This window comes from Bacidia gigantensis (genome assembly GCF_019456465.1).
Source record: "Bacidia gigantensis strain McMullin 20006 chromosome Unknown contig_249, whole genome shotgun sequence".
In the NCBI taxonomy this organism is placed as follows: Eukaryota; Fungi; Ascomycota; class Lecanoromycetes; order Lecanorales; family Ramalinaceae; genus Bacidia; species Bacidia gigantensis.
In genome coordinates this window covers 980,929-1,002,905 of record NW_025408603.1, presented here as the reverse complement: position 1 = coordinate 1,002,905, position 21,977 = coordinate 980,929, and the positions used below count along the sequence as shown (strand labels likewise).

At 49.6% G+C, this 21,977-nt stretch overlaps 7 protein-coding genes across 7 annotated transcripts; 4 read left to right on the top strand and 3 right to left on the bottom strand.

Annotated features, from left to right (window-relative positions):
* Window positions 1-736: 736 nt before the first annotated feature.
* Window positions 737-2,443, top strand: KY384_006508 (uncharacterized protein; the record flags this gene model as incomplete). The annotated part of the gene is made up of 4 exons (XM_044815002.1): window positions 737-802; window positions 854-946; window positions 1,024-1,324; window positions 1,374-2,443. The coding sequence occupies 4 exons, from the start codon at window positions 737-739 to the stop codon at window positions 2,441-2,443; spliced, it is 1,530 nt and encodes a 509-aa protein (XP_044668102.1).
* Window positions 2,444-3,108: 665 nt separating this feature from the next.
* KY384_006507 (uncharacterized protein) lies at window positions 3,109-5,300 on the top strand (the record flags this gene model as incomplete). Its single annotated transcript, XM_044815001.1, has 7 exons — window positions 3,109-3,227; window positions 3,285-3,319; window positions 3,370-3,439; window positions 3,490-3,657; window positions 3,707-4,065; window positions 4,121-5,124; window positions 5,181-5,300. 7 exons carry the CDS (start codon window positions 3,109-3,111, stop codon window positions 5,298-5,300), a joined length of 1,875 nt encoding a protein of 624 aa, XP_044668101.1.
* Window positions 5,301-7,330: 2,030 nt separating this feature from the next.
* Window positions 7,331-9,469, bottom strand: KY384_006506 (uncharacterized protein; the record flags this gene model as incomplete). Its single annotated transcript, XM_044815000.1, has 3 exons — window positions 7,331-8,705; window positions 8,752-9,321; window positions 9,384-9,469. 3 exons carry the CDS (start codon window positions 9,467-9,469, stop codon window positions 7,331-7,333), a joined length of 2,031 nt encoding a protein of 676 aa, XP_044668100.1.
* Window positions 9,470-10,109: 640 nt separating this feature from the next.
* KY384_006505 (uncharacterized protein) lies at window positions 10,110-11,678 on the top strand (the record flags this gene model as incomplete). Its single annotated transcript, XM_044814999.1, has 1 exon — window positions 10,110-11,678. One exon carries the CDS (start codon window positions 10,110-10,112, stop codon window positions 11,676-11,678), a length of 1,569 nt encoding a protein of 522 aa, XP_044668099.1.
* Window positions 11,679-13,266: 1,588 nt separating this feature from the next.
* Window positions 13,267-15,606, top strand: KY384_006504 (uncharacterized protein; the record flags this gene model as incomplete). The annotated part of the gene is made up of 4 exons (XM_044814998.1): window positions 13,267-13,384; window positions 13,436-13,662; window positions 13,716-14,034; window positions 14,105-15,606. 4 exons carry the CDS (start codon window positions 13,267-13,269, stop codon window positions 15,604-15,606), a joined length of 2,166 nt encoding a protein of 721 aa, XP_044668098.1.
* Window positions 15,607-16,033: 427 nt separating this feature from the next.
* KY384_006503 (uncharacterized protein) lies at window positions 16,034-17,691 on the bottom strand (the record flags this gene model as incomplete). The annotated part of the gene is made up of 2 exons (XM_044814997.1): window positions 16,034-17,518; window positions 17,578-17,691. 2 exons carry the CDS (start codon window positions 17,689-17,691, stop codon window positions 16,034-16,036), a joined length of 1,599 nt encoding a protein of 532 aa, XP_044668097.1.
* A 2,828-nt stretch (window positions 17,692-20,519) lies between these two features.
* Window positions 20,520-21,848, bottom strand: KY384_006502 (uncharacterized protein; the record flags this gene model as incomplete). The annotated part of the gene is made up of 1 exon (XM_044814996.1): window positions 20,520-21,848. The coding sequence occupies one exon, from the start codon at window positions 21,846-21,848 to the stop codon at window positions 20,520-20,522; it is 1,329 nt and encodes a 442-aa protein (XP_044668096.1).
* Between the last annotated feature and the right edge of the window lie 129 nt (window positions 21,849-21,977).

The window sequence follows — 21,977 nt, the reverse complement described above, 5'->3', positions numbered from 1 at the left end:
ATTCACGCCAGGAACCACAGTGGAGTCTTGTGAGCGCCACCTTCCAACTCAACTTGCTCAAGCTGTGCACAGCTTCCGGTGCAAGGAAATTGGCAGATTCGCAGAGCTCATCAATTGAGTTTGAGAGAAGTTCAAAGCAACATCGTCAAACCGCTATTTCCTGCGATATGTACTTGACATTACATTTTCCTTGAACGGCTGCCTCTTACTCATTATTGCTACGAAAGCCTCTCGTTACTGCACATTCTTTCAACAGTACTTCGTGATCCTTTCAGCCCGATGGGAGTAGGGCGATTGTGACCATAGTTGAGCTTATTCCATCTTGTCCAATCGAAGAGCTCAGTGATAGAGTTTGTTGAGTGGATATTTAGACATCTGGCCACCAGAATGATTCCTTGAGCTCTGAGTGTCTCCGATAGGAATCAGCCACTTATCCTCAGACCCCACACTCAAGGTTTGGTCGGACTTGATCAAAAGTAACACGTCAAGAGTACATAAACATGACTTTCAGCTCCTTGACTTTTCTTTCCAACAATCCGCTCGTTGCAGAAGTCACTCGCTACGCTTCCTGCATTTTGTTCATAATATTTTTATTGTCTAACTTATTCTTTTCTTACTATAATACACAGGAAAATGCAGTTCAACAGTGCTCTGATCCTTGCCCTCGTGGCATCATCTGAGGCTCTTAATCTTGGAAAAAGGGCTTATGGGGTTGATAACACCACGTGAGTACCACATGCTCCTCGAAATAGGAAATATTAACAACGTGACAGCATCCTCACCACCGCCACAACATGCGTCGGTCTCCTGTTAATCCTCTTTCATTTGAATACCTGCTTATGTGTACCAACAGCCCGTGACGGCCTCCTCTGGTACTCGTATCAGCGTGGGCACTACAAAGTCTACTAGGCCAAGCGGCAAGGTCCTCTCCAATTCATCGGGCAGGGTCCCCCCTATGGAACATCTGGCAAATCCATCAAGCCTAAGTCCACTGGCCAAGTCTTGCCTTACCCAACAAACAAGACTCTCAGGCCAACTGGAAAAGTTTCGTCCAGCAAGACTCTTAATTCAACCGGAAAAGCTTTGTCCAGCAAGGCTCCTAAGGGAACATCAGCCAAGGTTGTCAAGCCCAAATTTACTGGTACTGCTGGCGACCCCATCGTCACCACAGTTTTGTACCCCAACATCACCCAGTACGATCCCAAGGTTACTGGTACTGCTGGCAAACCCATCGTCACCACAGTTTTGTACCCCAACATCACCCAGTACGATCCCAGGATTTACAAATATACTACCATACCCACTATCATCACCACCACCTACTGTAAGTGCTTCAGTATTCTTTATTGAATGTGGCCTCTAATATGCCTTAGGCCCCACTACCTCTCGAGTCGAGACTGTCGGCGGAAAAGCACAGACCTTCCAAATCACTCTTAATCCTGAGACTACCACATACAGCACCAACGCGGTTGTGCCCGTGTTGTCAACTAAGGCAACTCCCGTTCTCCAATCACCAATTGTACAAACACCGGTTGTCCTAAACCCCGTGGTTCAGACACCAGCCGTGCAGACCCCAGTTGTGCAGACACCAGTGGTGTCAGCACAAACCTTCGTTTCAACTTGTCCTGCAGCACCTGGCCAGAGCTCAAGCGTGGCAACCTTCGTCTCAATCCAAGGTGTTGCCACTGCCGTGGCCATTGCGTCTGAGCAGGCAGTCAGGTCTCAGGTGATCCAGCAGATCAGTCAGGTTGCTCAGTCTTCACAACTAATCCAGCAAGCCGCCACGGCGGTATCACCTGCTCAATCCTCAGCGCTCGTCCAACAGGCTGCTACTGTGGTTTCCGAGCAAGTTGCTCAATCTGCAGAGTTCATACAGTCAGCTGCCAGCGTGATTGTTGCACAATCGCAGCAAACATCCACCTCCGTCTCTCAGGAAGCTACTCAGTCTGAGCAGGAACAGCAATCGCAGCAGCAACAGCAATCTCAAGAGCAAGAGCAGTCCCAGGAACAGCAACAATCTTCAGTGCAGCAACAGTCTTCAGTGCAGCAACAAACTCAAGGGCAGCAGCAATCTCAAGGGGAGCAGCAATCCCAAGGGCAACAGCAGTCACAAGGGCAACAGCAATCCCAGGAGGCCGCTCAATCCCAGGAGGCCGCTCAATCCCAAGAGGCCGCTCAATCCCAAGAGGCCGCTCAATCCCAAGAGGCTTCTCAAACCCAAGAGGCTTCTCAATCTGAGGGTTCCCCTGCGGCTGAGACCACTCAAGCCCAGGAGGCCTCGGCTATTGAGACCTCTCAAGCTGAGGAGGCCTCCGCTGCTGAGACCTCTAATGAAGCTGCTGGCTCAGAGACTCCTCTTGCTTTCACCGGTGCCGCCACCAAGGGTGCCGCCAGCATCTTCGCTGCCGGCGCTGCTGGTCTTATTGCTGTCCTCTTTGCTTAAAAAAGGTTGACAACGACGCCTGATGTAAGTAATGTCTAATATCATATATCATCACCGGCAAATTATCTACCTTGATTCTCGACGGCTTTCTGGCTTCATATGGAGGAGTTGGTTTCGGCTGTGAATAGCCCTGATACCGAGGACAGAAGTGCTTTGGGAGAGTCTTTCTATTTGCAACTGTCGAGCACGAAGCCTTACATCTGGCGTCGGCTCTAGTCTTTCTCTATCTATCTATCTCATTTGTTTGTTGATATTTGGCGCTGGTATGGCAGTATGGTATAGGCTATGTAATAGTTGAGTCATTAACAAACTTCGTCGCCATTTCTATTTCTCAGCGACTTCTGCAAAAATTTCAATTCCGCCTTGCCAAATTAAGCCCTGCCAGTATCTTGTAGGCTTTGGCGCACGAGCTTGTGCGAGGGAGAATGGGTGGCTACCCCTTGCTAGTACTATGGTGTTGAAAAGATGACCTAGTAACCAATCAGTATTAGATATATGCGAAATGAGTATGTAGTCTGCGCACCCTCTGGACCCTATAGCGAGGACTTATAGGTATGTCTGACCGGTCATCTCTTCTAATGCCAAGACCCGTGTCTGAATCGACAATAACCTTTTCCACTCCATACTCTTGGAGTACTTCATTTCCCCAACATGCGCCTACAAACATGTCCGCAGCTAAGCGTAGAAGAGGCAATTCTCTTCATCTCAACCTTAGCGGGGCTCAGGCCGAGGAATTGCCTCCAATTGTGGCAGCTTTCTTCGTCACATTCGACCTCCGAGCTGGGTAACTGAATACTCTCACTTCAGCCCTCTTGCCAATGCTAATTGAGCTTGTGAGCAGATACACGATAGCATGGCAGCGATCGATCCCGGGATGTGTGTTGACCCCTTCCTAGGCATGGTGATTTGACTAACAGCCGCCCTAGTAGAACTTGACTCGAGCGTCGAATACAAGTCGCTACCTTCCGGCCTACACAACGTGAGCGAGGATCTCATGTATCAGTTCCAGCTCTTTTAGGGCCAAGGCTAGACTGATTTTTGTCCAGATACTTTATTCAATCGAATGAATACGCGGGGGTTAGCGCGTACGTCAATAAACCCACACCGGGATCGGATCGCAATGCCAACATGCTTGCGGTCGGTGTGCTCGTACCAAGTCATGGGCAACTGGGCAAGAGTTGGAGACATGCGGATGGACTTAAGAAATTGGCAGTGTGCGTTCTCAAAGTGACAAATACCAATCATTTGCTTACCCCCGAACAGAGCGATTGCCGAAAATGAGTCCAACACCGAGCCCTTGGAGGAGTACTGGAGTGCTCATCAAGATCACGAGACCGGTGAAGATGAAGAAGCCGTCGCCCCATCTCCTTCCATCAAGGCGAAACAGCCGCAGCTAGAATCCTCTGCTAATGGAGCAGCCCGGCAAAGAAACCGTGCAGTTTCTACAGCCTCTGCCCTTGCTCCACCTGGTCAATATCTGTCCAAGACCCATCCAGCCACTGCTTTGCCCCTCTTGATTGAGACTTTTGGCCCACTTGTTTTCCCACTCTATAAGGCTGCTCTTCTGCGGAAGCGAATCCTAATATCTACGCGTGCCCCAGTCGAAACTGCTTGCATTTTTGGTAATTATGCTCCAATCTTGTCGGTCTCCAATATCTTCCGTGCTAACTCTAGTAGTCTACAACATCTCTGTAATATCCGGGCTGCCCGCCTCTATAGCGGACGGTCTTCCACTAGAACCGTTACCATTCCGCCTTCAACCACTGTTCTCGGTTGGCGTACACGATATGGACGATCTCGCCCATGGAGGACGCGACTCTGAATCCTCGGATGATCCTGGGTTGGGTTGGGTTGCATGTACGACAGATGACATTTTGTGCGACAAGCCTCAGCTATACGACTATCTCATTCGTCTTCCGACTCTTCCCCCCGGACCGGTCCAACGCAAGGTCTGGCCTGAGATTTTCGATGCGAAAGGCATAGAGATCAAGGCAACACAACGAGATTTGAGGAGATATCGTGTCTTGCGGCAAGAAACTCGTCGGCTAGACAGATCAACATCCCCCAAAAGCACACCAGCTGACTTGGCCCACTCGCTCACGTTCATGAATCAGGAGACGGCGGAAACAGACACCTCGTCAACCCTTGATGCTGACCTAGCGGAACCGCAATCCTGGTCAGCGCTTGCGTACAACAGCTTCATGTGGTGGGCATCAGCAGGAGAAAAGCGGACTGACCTAGACGAAGAAGAACACCAAGACTCCTCACTCTTACGTCGAATCACCACCGATAGTAGTCCGTCTCGTCCGAGATCCAGTGGGAAATCTCCAGTCATGGACATGGCGTTCGAGGGGCCGTCAGCGCTGGAGATGACTTTAGTGGCCTTCTTCCATCGCCTAACGACCATGATTATCCAAATATTATCTGAACTCATCGATGATGCAGACGCAGATGAGTCTTCTAGTGATAATGAGCGAAGTATACGCCGAGGTTCTGATACTGATCGATTAGAGACCCCAAATGACACTGAACCTCTCATGACTACACAGGACGGTGAAGATCTAACGCAGATTGTCGTCGAAGCAGATGACATGTCCCGAATGGGACTCGACCTCTGGAGTGAAAGCGACCGAGCCTTCGTGGAAGGGCTGATTTTATTCTATTGGGGCCGCAAGGCTGATGTAAGAGGAGCTGGAATTGACTGCTGTGGTGTAAGAATATGCTAAGCACGCTGAAGTATAAGTCTTCAGTCCTTGATCCATCAACGTATACGATAAAAGATCAAAAGCAATTCATGGCTTCAATAGCAATCGCAGTGCAGTCGCAGCCGACGTTTCTCATTATGGGCATGATTTGACACCGCATGGTCGTTTGCCGTTGAGGAGTGATCTTCACCTCTGATCTTTTCCCGGAAATTGGCCACAGATGACGCGCCGCAACGCAGAGATCAATTCATGGCACCGCCGAAGACTGATCCTCCATCATTCTGCTCGTGCATGCCTGGAAAAGGGCGTTTGTTGTGATGAGCTGTCTTTGGTACTAGTCCCGCTCTGGCAAATGCTTTGAAACCCTGCCAATGCACACTCCCATCACCCATCTCAGCTGCTTGTTCCTCGCTGGATAATTGATTCTTTCACAGCTACCGGTATCGAGTAGATGATACCTTACGATAATTTCGCCTAACGCAGGTCATGTATCTCCTGCAACTACCTAAATCACCATTTCGAACACCAACTTTGGATGTCCCATGCGTTGCAACTACCCATTGAATTAATTTCAGTATCTTTCGTCGAGTGCACACCCCACGGCAATAACCACTTTCATGCAACTGTGGCGTCTTTGCACACAGCTTTCATCACACCTTAAGGCTTACTATACAAAAGGTATGTCATCCATATCAACCCTGCTAGATCATTGCAATTGCCCAAAGCGGATTACCTACCTCTGTCGTCGAATGCGGGTGGCCATAGGGCTTGCGTCCGATGGTGTATGCTCAAAGGTTAATTGAGTAAACCTACGGGGTACCTGTCAATTCAATGCAATGCTATGGAGATGCAAGGCCAACTTGGGCGTTGACCCAAAGATTCAACAGTCTGTCGTTGCTTCACATGCGTGATGTGATGCAATAGCTTTAAAAGGGCTTATGATAAGCCACGAATGCTGCCCTGGGCAACAATGTAGACCCTTCTGCCATGCGGTACGGGATGCCATGAGGCCTGTGTCCGTCGGACCATGCTTGATGGGTAGTAACATTCGCCTACCTGTCAACACAGTGGAGCGGCTAGGTCTGAATCAAGATCTGATAGGGCCTGCGCGCAGTGTGAACGGAATACTGATCAGTCGGAGTTGCCCCGAAGTGTAATTGTTTTGGTGTTGCGTTGTATGCATGGTGCGTTGCGGTGACTAGAAAGGGTTTGATCTAGCGATAGTAGTAAAGCCCATCCTTTGCCCCAGCGGATGGCAAGCCTGACGTTGGCATCGGTGGCGCTGGGGTGTGAAAAGATGTCTGTGGAAAGGCTCTTGCAATGGCCGGAAACATAAATATCCTCTGATTACCATTGAGAGAGGGGGCGTTGCAATGCCCTCTTTGGGGTAGCGTTATTCTTCTCAATGAGATGCAGCGCGTATCAATGACCAGGAGGCGCGCTGGCAAGCGACCTGTTGAAGGGGAAAGAGTGGGGTAAGGACGCCACATCTCCCTCTGCCTGTGACAAGAAGCAAAGGATGTGCAGAGCAATGACCGCAACAAGATATGGAAATGTCTCTCGTCGAACCTGCAAGTTAGTGCGGTGCCTGCTGTTGGACAATGGCAGCTTCCACGTCGTACGCCACCTCATCAAAAGGCGTTTGCCTCAGCGCCGAGCAGACGCCCGTCCGTTTCATACGGTGTGAAATGTCCCGTGAATGTGACAAAGGAACGGTGAACCTTGTTGCTTCATACGAACTGCAAGAATAGGAGGATTTGCTGATGAGGTGGCTTGCGATGCGTGGGCATGAGGTTGTCTCCAGCTGTGAATCGGGCTTTCCCCATTGGGAAAACGCAACTTTTAGCGGCCCGTGGGTTGCGGCCGCCTGCTGTCGAGTCTCGATTGGCTGCAACAATGGAATTACTTGTAGTTCTATAGCCCGTCAAATAATGGAAGTGATGAGAGGTTGGCAACTTCAAGCCACCCCAACCTCTTTCAGGACGGATTGGCTGATGCTTCGGTTAAAGACTCCCTGCTTTTCTATGAATGGTAACTCACCCTCTGCATCTTCGCGTCGAATTGCTCAGCTGGCCACACCCTCTCGTCAGCGACTGCCATATATTTGTCTACCTACCTGCCTAGAGCAACCTACCAAGCCGACCTGCAACCACCCGTCTCCACATCTCGGCACAACTCAGCGTCAGTGCTCGACAGTCTTGGCTTTCCGAAGCAGATCTTCGGGCAACTCGCCTGGCGTCATGATTCCCAGTCGCAACACATCGCCCCAAAAGAACAAGGCTCTTTCTTGCGCGTAGCCCAGGTAGTCAAACTCTTCTTCTTGCTCCGGCGCTTCTACCTCTGAAGCCTGCTCTCCGTTGCGTGCTTCGCTCGGATCCGCTTTCTGCTCGTTAATTTCGAGCGTGAGTCCAGCCATTGGGTTGCTAAGCTCGTCACACCTCTCGTCAACTTGCCCCTCTGCCCCAACAACAGTCTGGGAAGCCTCGGGCGTAGGCGTCACATTTCTTTGCGCCTCAAGTGCTTCGTCCATACCAGGTACCTTGGCTTGCACGATACCCCAGGCCACCCACTGCGCCGAATTGGCCACTCGCCAAATCTGGCTCTCGTGTTGCAAGCGCTTGACCTCTGTCTCGAGCTGCTGATCTCGCTTGCGCTCCTCTTCTGCGTAAGGCATGGGTGGTGCGCGGCTATCAAGCACGAACGTGGATATCGAGCTGGACGGCGCTCGTGCCGGTATACGTGGTGGTGTGCTAAATTGACGCGTCTGGATGGGCGGAGTATGCTGAACATAAGCCCTCAGAAACCTGTGTTGTTCCTCTACACTCGGATACAATTTCTCGTGCAGGGCGTAAGGTTTCGTTTCACTGTGGTAGTTGTAGCACCATTCCGTAAAATGGTTGGCAAATTCCAGGCCAGGAACGTTCGGCGCTGCGTATTCAAAGTCGATGACCTGAAGTTGCTTGTGCGAATTCTCTGGCTTGAGTAAAGGAGACTCTCCTTCTGGTTCCAAACGCATCAAGTTGCCATACTGCGTATCGTTATGGGCGAAGATCAATTCGTCCCTGATCTTGTCTTCTCCACCGTACTGCTCATACAACCAGTCACGGTATTTGCGGACCGCCCCCCGAAAGACCGCCCATTCAACGCCGCATATGAGTCCCTTCTCCATCCAAGCTGGTCGGTTTAATTTCGAAGATTGGTTGGTGCTCTCGAGGATCTGATGGTCGAGCCATGTTATTACTTCTTCACACCTTTCCTTCCACTTGTCCCAATACTTCCACACAGACGCTCCCGCATTACGCTCCTCCTTCAACAACGCTATACCGTCGTGTAGCTCACGCATCCGTTTGGCGATCTGCTTTGAAGTTTCCGGCACTCGTAAATCCTCAGCTTCCAGTGTACGCGCGTGAAAGAATTCTTCGAATCTGCCGTTATTAAATGTGCCTAGCAGGGTAGGGCCAATCTGCTTTTGTGCTAATCGCCGAAGTATTTGCAGCTCGTTCTCACGATCGATCAAATGCTCTGCTTGTGGACCGTAGATACGCAATAAAAGTTTACTGTTCTGCGTCAGCAAAGTCCTATTTTCGAGCTGGTGGGACTGACCGTGGCGGCCTCCCGTCTGAATTCGGGTTCTTGAAGTCTACCGGTGGTGAGACAACGTAGACAGCATTCGTAAGAGCACCACTTAATCTTGACACTTCTATACCCTGACTCTGCTCAATAGGCAAGCGCTTCCATCTTCTGATCTTGAGGGTATGTGTCAAGCGGACGATCTCCTGCTTAAAATATAACCATGCTGGAGTATTATGACTGCAATTATATGCGAGCGTATTCGTGTTGTCCAAGACCGCTTCGGCTGACGGCACCAAAGCCTCATCCTTTGCATCACTCTCCGACATTCCACAAATGGACGATTTCTTGCGTGCCAGCTTCGAAACCTTGCGAATCGGCTTTCGCTGAGAGATTGCCGAGCCCTTGCGAATCTCAGTGGGTGTCACTGCTTCATCGTGCTCAGCATGCGACTTCGAAGTAAGTATTCTTTCTAAATTATGCAGTGCTCGGGAGGAGTCTGAATCTGACGACGCCTGGTCGTGATCATGCGCCCTTACATCGCCCGGCAAGGAAGGCAGATACTCTTTTGCCTCGCCGGCCTGAAGTTTCTTTGCATGATGTCTGTGTGGCCTCAATCTGCGAGCTGATCTCCTCACCCTCTCTTGGTGGAGCCATTCTGTGACCTGTGAGATGATGTGATGAGTGTGGTCAGGACGCCGTACTTCCTTGCTAGGCAATGTCTGTGTGTGCTTCCTGCGACTGGATGCATCTTCTGAAGAAGAGGCGATACTGCTTATGCTCGATACTGAATTTATTGAGGCAGCTGAGCTAGTTGCTGGAGGTCGGCGTCCAGAGAGACGCCTTGAGATGGAAGTGTGGTGTTGCCTTGTTAGTGATGATGAAGAATCGAAAGAGGCATTTTGATAGCCTTGCAATGAGCTTGTGCTTGAAGGTACGCATTCAGGCTCCTCGACCAATACAGCTGTGAATGAAACGTCAGCGCATGCCAACTTTCTGCGTTGGGGCAAGCGTACAGGTCGACGTCAATGGCTGGAAACTCTTCGCGGAAAGGATATCGTCTCGGGAAGGCATAATCGCCGTCGTCTTAGGATGGCGCCATAGGGTTTATGGTATGTTTATTAAGAAAGCCTTCTACTCAGTGAGAAGGAGAATTCCAGTGGAATTACAGGTATTTTGCCCTGCAGATCATTGACTTTAGCTAAGATAAGGTCAAAAGGCTCCACGTCCATGAAGAGCTTAGTTCTAGGGTTAGAACTAAGCTTGCGCCACATCAGCCGCCTTGGCAGCGCGATAATCATGACGCTAGCTTGATGTGCGTCATCAGTCGATCTTCACAAATCCTTCGTGGTTCTGGTGCCAAATAGTACAGTTCGCTCTGCAACGTCCAGATGGACATCAACCACGAAATTGAGCATTATGATCCTGATGTCCCATTTCGGGCTTGCTCGGGATATAAACATCACACGTGGGCGAAAACGTTCCATTCGTATCCAGAGTACTATATCCAGCCTCGCAGTATTGAGGAGCTGAGAAAGACTATCATTCTTGCTCGAAAATGTCGGCGACATATCACTGTTACGGGTTGCAGCCATTCTCCTTCAGATCTAACATGTACGAGCTCTTGGCTTGTGAACATCGACAATTTAGATCAAGTACTAGATATGGATGAAGAGACGGGTGTTGTACAGGTGCAAAGCGGCATACGTCTTCATGACTTCGGCTCGAAACTTGGAGAAGTAGGTCTGGCAATGCCAAACCTGGGCAGCATTGACCATCAGTCTATTGCGGGCGCGATCAGCACTGCAACACACGGAAGCTCGCTGCAGCATGGTTTGCTCTCTCGCTCGGTGCTTGCCCTGAAGATAATGCTAGCGGATGGTACTATAGCATCCTGTTCTAAAGAGGACAATTTGGATCTCTTCCGCGCTTCTTTGGTCAGTCTTGGGGCGATCGGGATCATTACTGAAATTACGTTCCAGGCTGTACCCGCGTTCAATATAGAGTGGGCGCGGCGTGTGCTTCCACTAAGTGAAGTCTTAGGGAAATGGGACGGCGATTTATGGAACGCTGGAGAGTTCACCAGGATTTGGTGGATGCCCTATGCCAAGCAGTGTGTCATTTGGAGTGCAAACAAGACCACAAAACCTCTGCGTCCACCGCCAAACGAGTTCATGGCCGGGAAACTAGGGTATCATATATATCAAGCGCTTCTCTACATCTCAAATTGGGTATCCCCACTGGTACCATTGTTGGAAAGACTACTGTATAAATCTCAAGAGGGAAAGACGACCACAGCAGTCGCAAACGGACATAGTGGTCTCTTGATGAATTGTTTCTTCTCTCAATTCGTTAATGAATGGGCAATTCCTCTTAATAAAGGCCCTGAAGCATTGAGTCGTTTGTCACGCTGGCTCAATGGTGAGGAGGAATCCGGAATTCCATTCAGCTCCAAAGGCCTCTTCGTCCATGCACCAATTGAAGTGAGGATCACAGACTCCACGTCGACGAAACCCAGACCATACCTCGACAATACCGTGTCGGATGGTCCAACTTTGTATTTGAATGCTACCCTCTACAGACCGTACCTGGCTGACCCGCCTTGTCGCGCTCGATATTACGAAGCATTCGAGTGGTTGATGAGAGAGATGGGTGGTCGGCCTCATTGGGCAAAGAATTTTGCAACCATTACCAGTGAAGACATCACCACTATGTATCCAGAAGCGGAAGATTGGGTTCGCATTCGAAACAAACTAGATCCAGACGGCATGTTTATAGGTGACTGGCACCGACGGCTGTTTTTGTTAGGTCGGCAACTTCCGTTGGAGGAACGTCTTTACCAGAGCAAGTCCGCTTGGGCAGGGGGAACTCACTGGTACGGAACGATGGATAACGGAAAGCCAAGCCCACAAGGCAGTGACGAAAGCTTCGATCTCGTTGATGCAGAGATTAAAGCATAGATGACACCCTACCGTATCACGCCGTCACATCAGGTCGCGCTTTATTGATCAATTCGATGTGGTTGCATAGCCCCAAAGCAATCCCATGATCAATCCAAAGCTTGAATTTCTGCGAAACGGGCCCTGCATTTGATCCCCGTACATCTCGCGATCCGAAGCTTTCGAACTACAGGCAATGGTGTCTGGACTGACAATGGGAGCTCTCATATGAATCAATTATTGCAGTCAGACATGTGACTTTGCATAATGGCTTCGACTTGTGTGGCCTAGATCCCTGTCTAGACTGAGTTATGTTGAGTCACACGTGACAACTTCGCCACATTGCTTGGCATTCATTTTTTCTATGACAGGAAAGTCATGACTCAAAGATTGGCCGTGGATGACTCTCAACAGGAATATATATACCCCTGTAGAGCTCTCCTTCTTCTTGTTCTCCTCTACAACACACAAGTATGAGCAAGCATAATAGGCGAAGGGCCCGGGCGGGCTGTATTGACCCTCATTCATTCTCTCAGAGCTTCAATCTACCCTCCATCACCAGCACAGACGCTTCTTTGATACCGACATATCCAAAACGATCGAAGCGCGACAATCTAACAACAAGACATTGGCAGAACCGCCTTGGGGCATGGAAAGCGCGAGAACGGCGGCAAGTGCAGGAAAAGGAACGTTTGAAGTTGGAGCAACGTCGAATCTTCGGTGGGGACAGTCAGGACGGCGAGGAGGAAGATGACCTGTGTTCGAAGATGAGCGACTATTTTGACGGTTTAGACTACCTCGAACCCTGAGGTGCGCCGGCGAATCACGGTCGACCGTTCAATAATTGCCGAAAATATTTGCTCTCATGTTCCAAAAAAGAACATACTTTCAACAAAGCATCTCGGAACGAAGGAAAACAGCCACTGAACAACCATAGCAGCAGCTTGAGCATAAGAAGATACGACTTGCAGCAACTCGGCGCGACTTAATACTACTGGGCTCGGTAGCATTGGAGCATCGAGAAGGTCCATTTCTTCCGAGCTTAAAAATTGCACGAAGGCGGAGGATACAAAGAACTGCCAGAGGATGGTGCTCGCGGGTCAGCGCTGTAGCCACCGCTCGAGCTCTCCTTGATTGGGGTCAGGTCATAATAGCATGGAATATTGCCAGGCTCAGGTGCTCGCGTCAATCTAGCCAAGTCGCTTGAGCTCGCCTGTCGATGAAGCTATTTGTCGTGCAACCATGGTTGTGGCGGTGTTTGGGCAGAGGATCAAGATGGCAGCTGGAGGCCTAATTATTATTAGAGGCCACGTCTTCCCCTTTGTAGATCAGATAAGATAGCCCTACACTAAGCCGCTAGCTGAAAGTAAGGACATGATTCCTCTGAACACCTTTTCAGACTTTTGGCTGTCGTGTCGTATATCATAGCCCTTGTATACCTGCCCTTTGTTGCGCGGTATAGTTTCTCTTTACGCCGACATATCAGTCGCTTGAGGGTGTCTCCCGCTGCATCCTGTCAGAACAATCTTGTACGCTTACACGACGATGTCTGCATAATTCAACCACCTCAGTAAAAGCCAGCGAAAGGCCATGCGCTTGACCTGTCACGATGTCTAGCAGAGACTACAATTATGATGAGCAGGGCCAATTCTTTCCCTACTTCATCTTCACTATCACCGCACTCATAACTCTTCCTCTCTCATATTCTCTCCTCAAGCCTACGGATGGTATTTCACTGTTTCATGGAGATTGAAGGTTGGTGCTGATAAACTGGTCAGAAATCGAAAATACCGCACCTCGAATTAAGTCCGACTTTAGGCCGTCAGACGCAGATCTCATAGATGGACAAAAGCGAAAGCAATGGCGGCGCGAGAGAAGACTGAAGAGAATTATCACTGCTGCGGCAGGCTATATCACCATGGCGGCCATGCTGTACTTGATAAAGGTGACGACCGCAGAGACACCAGAGATCTGGGACCCATATAGTATATTGGGAATCTCTATGGTACGAAAGCATACGCTTGCCGCGCAAATTTCTGTCTGCTAACAATGATACAGTCATCAGGTGAAAATCAAATCAAGAAACGATATCGAGATCTTTCGAAGACGCTTCATCCTGATAAAGCGGTCCCAGACGTATCCAAGAATGAGACTCTGGATTCCATTAACGATCATTGGGTTGAAGTCTCCAAGGCCTTCAAGGCCCTGACCGATGAAGAAATCAGAAACAATTATATACAATACGGGCATCCTGATGGAAAACAGGGCTTCTCAATCGGCATAGCGTTGCCAAAATTCATAGTTAACGAGGGCAGTGGAAAATACGTACTTTTAGTGTATGGGTTGCTTCTCGGCGTTCTCCTTCCATACACTGTCGGTATGCTTCTCCTCAGGTCTCCAGCTACTTTGATACTGCATGGCTCGATCCAATTACTGACGATTTTTAGGCCGTTGGTGGTATGGCACCCAAAAAATGACAAAAGAAAAGGTCCTCCTTGCCAGCGCGTCGAAGCTATTCAAAGAATACAAGGATGATATGACTGATGGCGACGTGATCAATGTTCTTAGCAGCGCGCAAGAGTTTGAAGATGTATTAAGAGGCAACAGAGCTGATGCTGGTCTTGGTAAGGTGGAACAGACTATCAAAGGCGCGGTGAAAGGATCTGCAACGAACGGGCTGTCTGCAAAAGACCAAGAGAAAGTCAGTACGTACGACGGGCCTCGGCGAAAAGCTGCAGCTTTACTCTGGAGTTATATCGGAAGGCTCCAGCTAGGCCCAAGCCTTGATGACGGTTCGTTTGAAGCTTTAGATCACTGTGTACTTTTTGACGCGTGCTTAGAGAAATACGAGATCGGACCACTCGCTCACAAATTACTCGACTGTTTCGTTGCTATCACTTTGGCCTACGGGAATACTGCGCCATTGCTATCTGCATACCGCTCGTCTCAGCACTTGATACAGGCAGTTCCGCCGTCAGGTTCTCCGCTCCAGCAGCTACCCCATATTACCCCTGAGCTCGCTCACACCATTGAAGCGCCTCTCGGACGCACGCATTTCACCGTACAACAGTTCATGAGTCTCCCAGAACATAAGCGCAGGAGATTGTGTACCGAGCAGTCACCGCGACTTTCAATGACGGAATACAACTCCACTCTTTCAGTAGCCCGTCAATTACCATTTCTCAGTGTTGAGAAAGCCTTCTTCAAGGTCATGGGCGAGAAGTTCATTACGCCAGGGTCGTTGGTGCAATTTGTGGTAAAAGCGCGCATTATACCACCAGGCACCTCTAATGTTCCCGAAGTCAGCCCTACCGATCTTGAGGACATTGATCCCGAGGAAGGAGATTTAGATGCATTGTTGGGCCGCAGGTCCGCAACACGTGGTGCTAAGATGCAGAGTGCTGCCGCCCCTTCAACATCCGAATCAGTCATCCCACCCGTCGCATACGCCCCTTACTTTCCTCGTGACCATTCTCCGCGATGGCATGTCTTTCTTGCTGATTCAAAGATGGGCAAGATCGCTGTTCCCCCTTTTACAGTCACGACCTTCAACCGCCCGATCTTCGACGAAAAGACTGGCCTACCCACTTTCGAGCTTCAAACCTTCAAATTCCAGTTCCAAAGCCCTCAGCAAGCCGGATCATATCAATTCGTCATGCATGTTGTATGCGACAGCTACATAGGAAGCGATCACGTTCAAAACCTCACGCTGAACGTCGAAGCGGCGGAGAAGGCTGCAGAAATGGCGAACGAAGATGACGAGATTAGTGAACCGGAGGAGGATTCGATCGCTGGGCAATTAAGGGCGGTGCAGTCCGGAAATCTTTCTAGTGCTCCTCCGAAGCGGAAGAAGAAGATTGAGATTGAAGAGGATAGCGATGACAGTAGCGGGACTGATGAGGAGCAGAGTGATATGTCCGATACCGATACCGATACTGACTCAGAATAGAAGGCCATAGGTATTCATGCATTTTCTGAACCAGGTCAGCGGGGCGTACAGGGCGTATGTGTGTACTATATCACAGCTTACATCGTCCTTGGATTGAATCAACGCCATCGATTTGAGATTTGTTTTCATAACAACATCATCCTGGACAACTGCGCTCTTTGTCAAAATTTCGAGATGTCAAGTGAGTATTGCGCAGCATAACCATCAAGGAATTTTTGAGTGAAGATAGTAGTAATGTACCAGATGCAAAGCAAGATGACTATCTACAGACAAGGCCAATAAAGCTGAAAATGCTATATATTGTGAAGAGACCTGACTAAAGAGTCAGAGTGCAGAATCGCTTCGTCTTCGGTAATGCTGACGATTCCCATTTCATCGCTTGTGTTTGATGCAAGGAGGTACTGAAGTGTGCGGTAACAGGTACCAATTATTGACCCAGGACTTTGTTCCGGATCCAGCCATAAGCAGCTGCGAACACCTCCAACATTTTCGGCTGACCACCCATCTTCGCGTCGGTAAAAGCGAGCAAAAAGAGGACGAACGCTGCTTTTGCGGAGGTATTGAGCCACTTTGTCAACGTCGCCTTCGTACTGCGTCCAATCACTTGGTCCTCAATCCCCTCACCCCTCTTAAATCCAGGATTCTTGGGCACAACCTTCGCGATATTCTTTTGATCGAAAGGCGGGTACCGTATCCTCAATATACGGTCAAACCAGGAGGGAATCGTGACGACAGTCCGTCTATGAGTGAAGGCATCGAATCCCGCTTTGCCATGATATGCGCCTGTGCCCGAATTTCCGACTCCGCCGAAAGGTGCGTTAGGTACAGCTGCGTGCATGATAGTGTCGTTGATGGTTACGCCTCCTGATTGGCTATGGGTGAGGATGTAGTCGATTTCTGATTCCTTGCTGCTGAAGATGTAGAGACCTAGAGGATGTGGCATAGATTGGATGATGTCGCATGCTTTCTGATAGCCTGCAGGTATCACTGGCAGAATTGGTCCGAAAAGCTCCTGAGACATGAGTGAATCGGAAACATTTAGGTCGATGACAATTGTGGGCTCGATATAGCGGTCAGCTTTGGACATGGTGCCTCCATGTACAATGGCGCCAGCGGTCTTATCGAGCAAACCTGACAAGCGGTCGAATTGCCTCTCGTTGATGATTTTAACGAATTGATCTTTGTCCGACATGAATTGCTTCATCCAGTGACTCGCACGCTTGACGAAGGCATCGTGAACTGACGGGTCAACAAAAACGTGGTTGCTACATAGACATATTTGGCCAGCATTTGTGAATTTGCTCAGCGCCACTCGTTTGGCGGCGACGTCGATGTCTGCTGAGGCGGTCACAATCGCAGGGGCTTGTCCGCCGAGCTCCAGCACTGCAGGTGTCAGGTTTTTCGCGGCAGCTTCACTGATTATACGACCAACAGCAGGCGATCCGGTGTAGAAGATCTGATCGAATTTCATCTTCAAGACTGCAGTCATTTCACTGACCCCGCCAGTGACTATCCGAATAGCTTCCTGGTCAAGGTACTTGGGGACTATCTCAGCCATCACATCCTGGCAAGCGACTGCAACCTCTGAAGGCTTCAAGAGAACGCAACAGCCCGCAGTGACAGCGGCGAGCAATGGCATGAATGTCAGGTAGAAGGGAAAATTCCATGCGCCTATGACCAGGGCCACGCCAAGAGGCTCCTGAACAATTTTCGCTTTCCCCAAGGTGCCAAAGAGGAAGCCAGCATCTGGCCGTTCGTCGGCTGTCCACTTCTCCAGATTGTCAAGCTGCCTTGTGATATCACGCAGAAGGCCGGCTATATCAGCCCAATAGCTCTCAAACTGACTGCGGTGGAGATCTTTGTGCAGAGCAGCAGCGATAGCCTCCTTGTTGTCCTCGATCATCCACCATATCTACAATTGAATATGCCAGTAAGCATTTCACTCATGCGACAGGACTCCAAGGGCCATACTTGCTTAAGCTGCCACTTACGCCACGCGAGGTTCTTAGTCTTGCCGTTCCTAAAGGTTTCCGCTAGGGTCGAATGAGCCTTGCTCAATTGCTCTGGCGTTGAGTAGGGTGCCATTGCTTATGGAGTGGTCTTGGACTGAAAAGGAGATTTGACAACGGAAGATGAGTTATCACGAATGATCATCAGTGACGTGACCTTGTTAGCATCTGCAAGCTCCTCAATTGTGATTCTCGATCTATGCTGGGAAGGAGGACGACCCCGGTCGAGCTTTCCGCTTTCCGTTTGAGGCGATCCCCCGCGCGCAGCCGAGGGAGCCCGACGTCACTACTCCCGATGCGGCGCCATACCCGCAAGACACCCGCTAAGAGATAAGATATTCCTTAGCCCCAGGGGCCGAGGGTTGGTGTGTTTGAAGGTTGCCGCGCCAAATTATAGGCGCTAATTGGGGGTAAGGCGGCCTTATACAGCCCGCCTGTAGGCAGCTTTCCCGGGCAACCCCCCCAAAACGCCCCCTAAAATTGGATTTGGCGCGGCAACCTTCAAACACACCAACCCTCGGGCGGCTCATGTCTGTTCTACCAAATAAATCTTTGGTCTTCTATGTTATTTCTGTAAGGCCAAATGTGCAAAGTACGAACCACGGTGCTGAATTGATAATATCAGACTGCTAGAATGGGTTGGTTCTCGTGCTTTTTCTCTAGGTCGGGGAGTCGGCTTCATACTTATTACTCCCCCGTGCAACGCTCAAAATCTCTCTAAGCTTTCTCTGGACAGAAACATATACCTGCAGAGCCGTGTCGAGTACTCTTTGTTGTCGTCTTTTAAGCTTCTAGTAGATACTTAATCGTTTTGTACATGCGTCGTGGAGCTCAGATATGTTGGCATTGCACCTCTAGCACGCATTCACCAAATGTCACAATGGGTTGGTATCGTCGCTTGTACGTATGTGAAAGCCACATGGATTTGGTATTCAGTTGACTGATGCTAATTTCTAGCCTCAAAAGAGGTTGGCATGAGCAGTAGGTATGCCTTTGAGCAACAGATCACTCTACGACGATCTCCGAATCTGAGTGTAGCAAGGTCCCATGGCTCGCCGAGCCCCAGAGCCTTGGTCATTACTCCTCATGGAGCGACAAATTTCGGGCTTAATGTCGAAGAAATTCTTCTTTGTTGTTCCTGCACTGATAGAGACTCGGAGTCATTCATTTGTCATCTGTTGATACCATGCAAGATACGGGATTCCAAGAAGTGTCGACATAGCGTCGCTTTCGTGTTGAACCGGGATCGGAAGCTAAAGACAGCCAACCTAAGGTACGGTGTCAATGAACACATGACACACACTTCAGATAAATTGCATAATCTTAAAAAGGCACTGAGTCGCCTCGCCACGTGCCTACGCTCTCTTAGCGACGTACTCTGAAGGAGCAAGATCCCTTCAACCAAGCAATACAGGCCACAGGAGCGAAGACTACAACTCCTCCATAGCATCAGAAGCCACCGCTGCATCAGCCCTTTACCCTCAGTCATCCTTAGGATGTGTATGTCTACACTCATGACTCATGATGACGCGTTTGCTAATCTCCATAGGCCACCAGACTGTGTTCGAGTACGAGTGCAATCGCCTCTCAGTTGCGCAGTAATTAATGCTTGACAGGGTCCGCTGCCGTGAATGTAGAGAGATAAAAACTTATGACCATGAATGGGAATATTGTACGGACAGTGTGGACAACCGTGAATGTGAAAACTGTTCACAAACTGGCGAGACAAAATACCTCCCGAAGAAATGTGGCAAGTGTCAAGATAAGGACGATGAACGCAAGAAGAGGGAGGGGAAGCTGGTCAATGGAGCAGTGGGATCCTCATCGCGAGGCGTGGAGGCGTAGGTTGGCGAGACGCTGGTGCGTGGTGTATATGTATGACGATAATATGCTGAAGCCGTGACGGTACCTACTAACATTCAGCAGGTCGCTATGAGTAGCTATTGAAATGTGAGGAAGCTGTGCTGATGCTGGACTTAACGGCTGGACCGTCATCATCGCCAGATGGATTTGGCACGGTGGAGAAGATACCCCTCGGTGAGAGTAACGCTCGTCAGATTCTGAGCTGTAAGGTAAACGTTCCTTTCTCTTCGGCGGTGCAAGCGCGCCACGATACCTGTAGAGCTCTACGATCCTTATCGATTTGTCACAAATGATGCTCTCTGTCTACGTACTTCTGACGCTTCGTGAGAGAAGCGATTTCCCCTTTCCAGGAATGAATTCAGAATGTCAAAACCTTCACCTCCGATACCTTGCCCGCTGAACGAAGTCACAAGCGCCTTTCCAACCCCTATTCAGCCTCGTACAAATCCACAATCATATGACCAAGACGAACGTGATCAAGTCTCATTGACAGCTTCTCATAAGTCAAACTCTTTGACATTGAGCAGCCACACCTTGCTTTGCCGCCAGGCTGACAGAATGCTGCAAGTTTTGGCGCATTATATAAGACTCCGGCATCCAGCGCTAGTAGAAGGGAGGCGAGGTCGATTTTCCGAATGGGTGCGACAGAGACGTCCGTCGGCTAGTGATGAAATGTCTGGATCTGACGAAGTAAATGGCACACAGAGCTTGGTTTGAACCGATGGTGTTTGGAGACTTGAAGAGAATTGATAGAAGAAGGCGCCCGGATGGGAGAGTATTGTTGGGCCTGGAGATGGGGTCGAACGTGGTGGATGTACTATGCATGAAGTGACCTGTCTGACACCAGCCGAGAGGGTAAGGAAAGCAATGCTCAGACTACGATGTCAGCATCAGGAAGATAAGCTTATTTCGTTGCATCTATCATTGGGTATCACTAAACGAATGCACTCTATTGCATGCTCATATCACACGCCACACGCCCGGAAGCATGTCAGCTTCAGAAAGATGCTGCAGACCCTAATTAGGCACATGTCGCTTATATCACAATTCTTTCTTCAAAAAGTGTTCCGGCTTGTGGCTAGTCTCAAAATCGATGTGAACATAGGCCCGTTCCACATCAGGCAGCGACTCGAGCTTCATCTGAAGCTCTTCTGCGGTGTCGTGGCAGACTTCCAACGTCTCTCTCCTGTCCATAACGATGTCGACTTCCACTAGAAGCCTTGGACCAGAGTGGTAAGCTCTGACCGTATCGATCTGATGTATCAGCGGCGAGTGCGTCATAGAAATGTAAGTAATCCATTGCTGCATCTGCGTGTCTGCTGTCACCCCAATCAAGAGCAGGAACTCTCTATAAGCGGTATGAATCCACAGCACTGAGATCAAAATAGAAAGAGCGGTAGCTCCTATAGGATCAATATACCATGCTAACTTCGAGCCGCCAACAGAAGTAAGCAAGCCAAAACCATTGATGAAAAGGTCATTACGGTGGTCTTCCCACAATATTCTGATCTGACTGTACATGTTCCGCAAGGCCCAGCAATATGCAAAAAGACCGAATTTTGCTACGGCGGCGATTCCTACCGCGATGATTGACGGGATGTTAAAGGTCTTTGTGATTTTGTCTTGGCCCTCTCTCAATTCCATGATTGACAGAACAATAATGATAAAGGAGACGCATGTCATCATCATACAAAACACTATGTTGCCAACAGTCTCTACACGGCCTTTGCCAGATGGAAAACGACGTGGATCGACGTGCTTGATTGCGTGATGTGAAATGATCAACATGATATTTGACAAGGGATCGAAGATGGCATCCGCCATGGTGGTGAATAAGGAAAGTGACCCGCCAGAAGAGACAGCGCCGTAAACCTGCAAGATGGCAAGTATTATGTTGGCGGCGAAGGAACCCTTGACAGCAATCTGGAACCTGAGGTTGTTGGCGCCATCAAATTCTTTTGCAGACCGGACATGCTCGTCCACCGGCTTCAGCCACCGTGCGATGTTATCGTTCTGGCTTTCGTAGAAATCTTGAAGCTTCTTCGCCTTGTACGCGCCTTTGTTGAAAGTTATCGGCCCCAAACCATCTCGTTTCCGGGAGGTGCTGGCACGTAGGAGCTCTATCTCACTTTCTGGCTTTAGCTTGGTTGAGAGGCCGAACGGATCATTGTCCGTTGAGTAATCAGGTAGAGGCGTTTCAATATTCGAAGAGACAGCAGTGGAGACATGTCGAGAAGTCGCTTCAAAAGATATCGGGTGATGATAAGAAGTACTGGCTGCTCGCTGGGCTGATGGTGCTCTTGAGGTTGAACTCTCCGCCTGCTCAAGATGTCGATGCGCAGCAGGCTCAAGAACTGTCACCGTGGCCATACTCACAGAGCAGATGTGCTATGTTAGATTTCGACAAAGAGTCGACAATATTTTGCTGTAGTTGAGGCATTTGGAGGGAGGCGTAGGCGGGGACTAGATTGAAACTGCGGGCATCTGCCGCTCTCCACT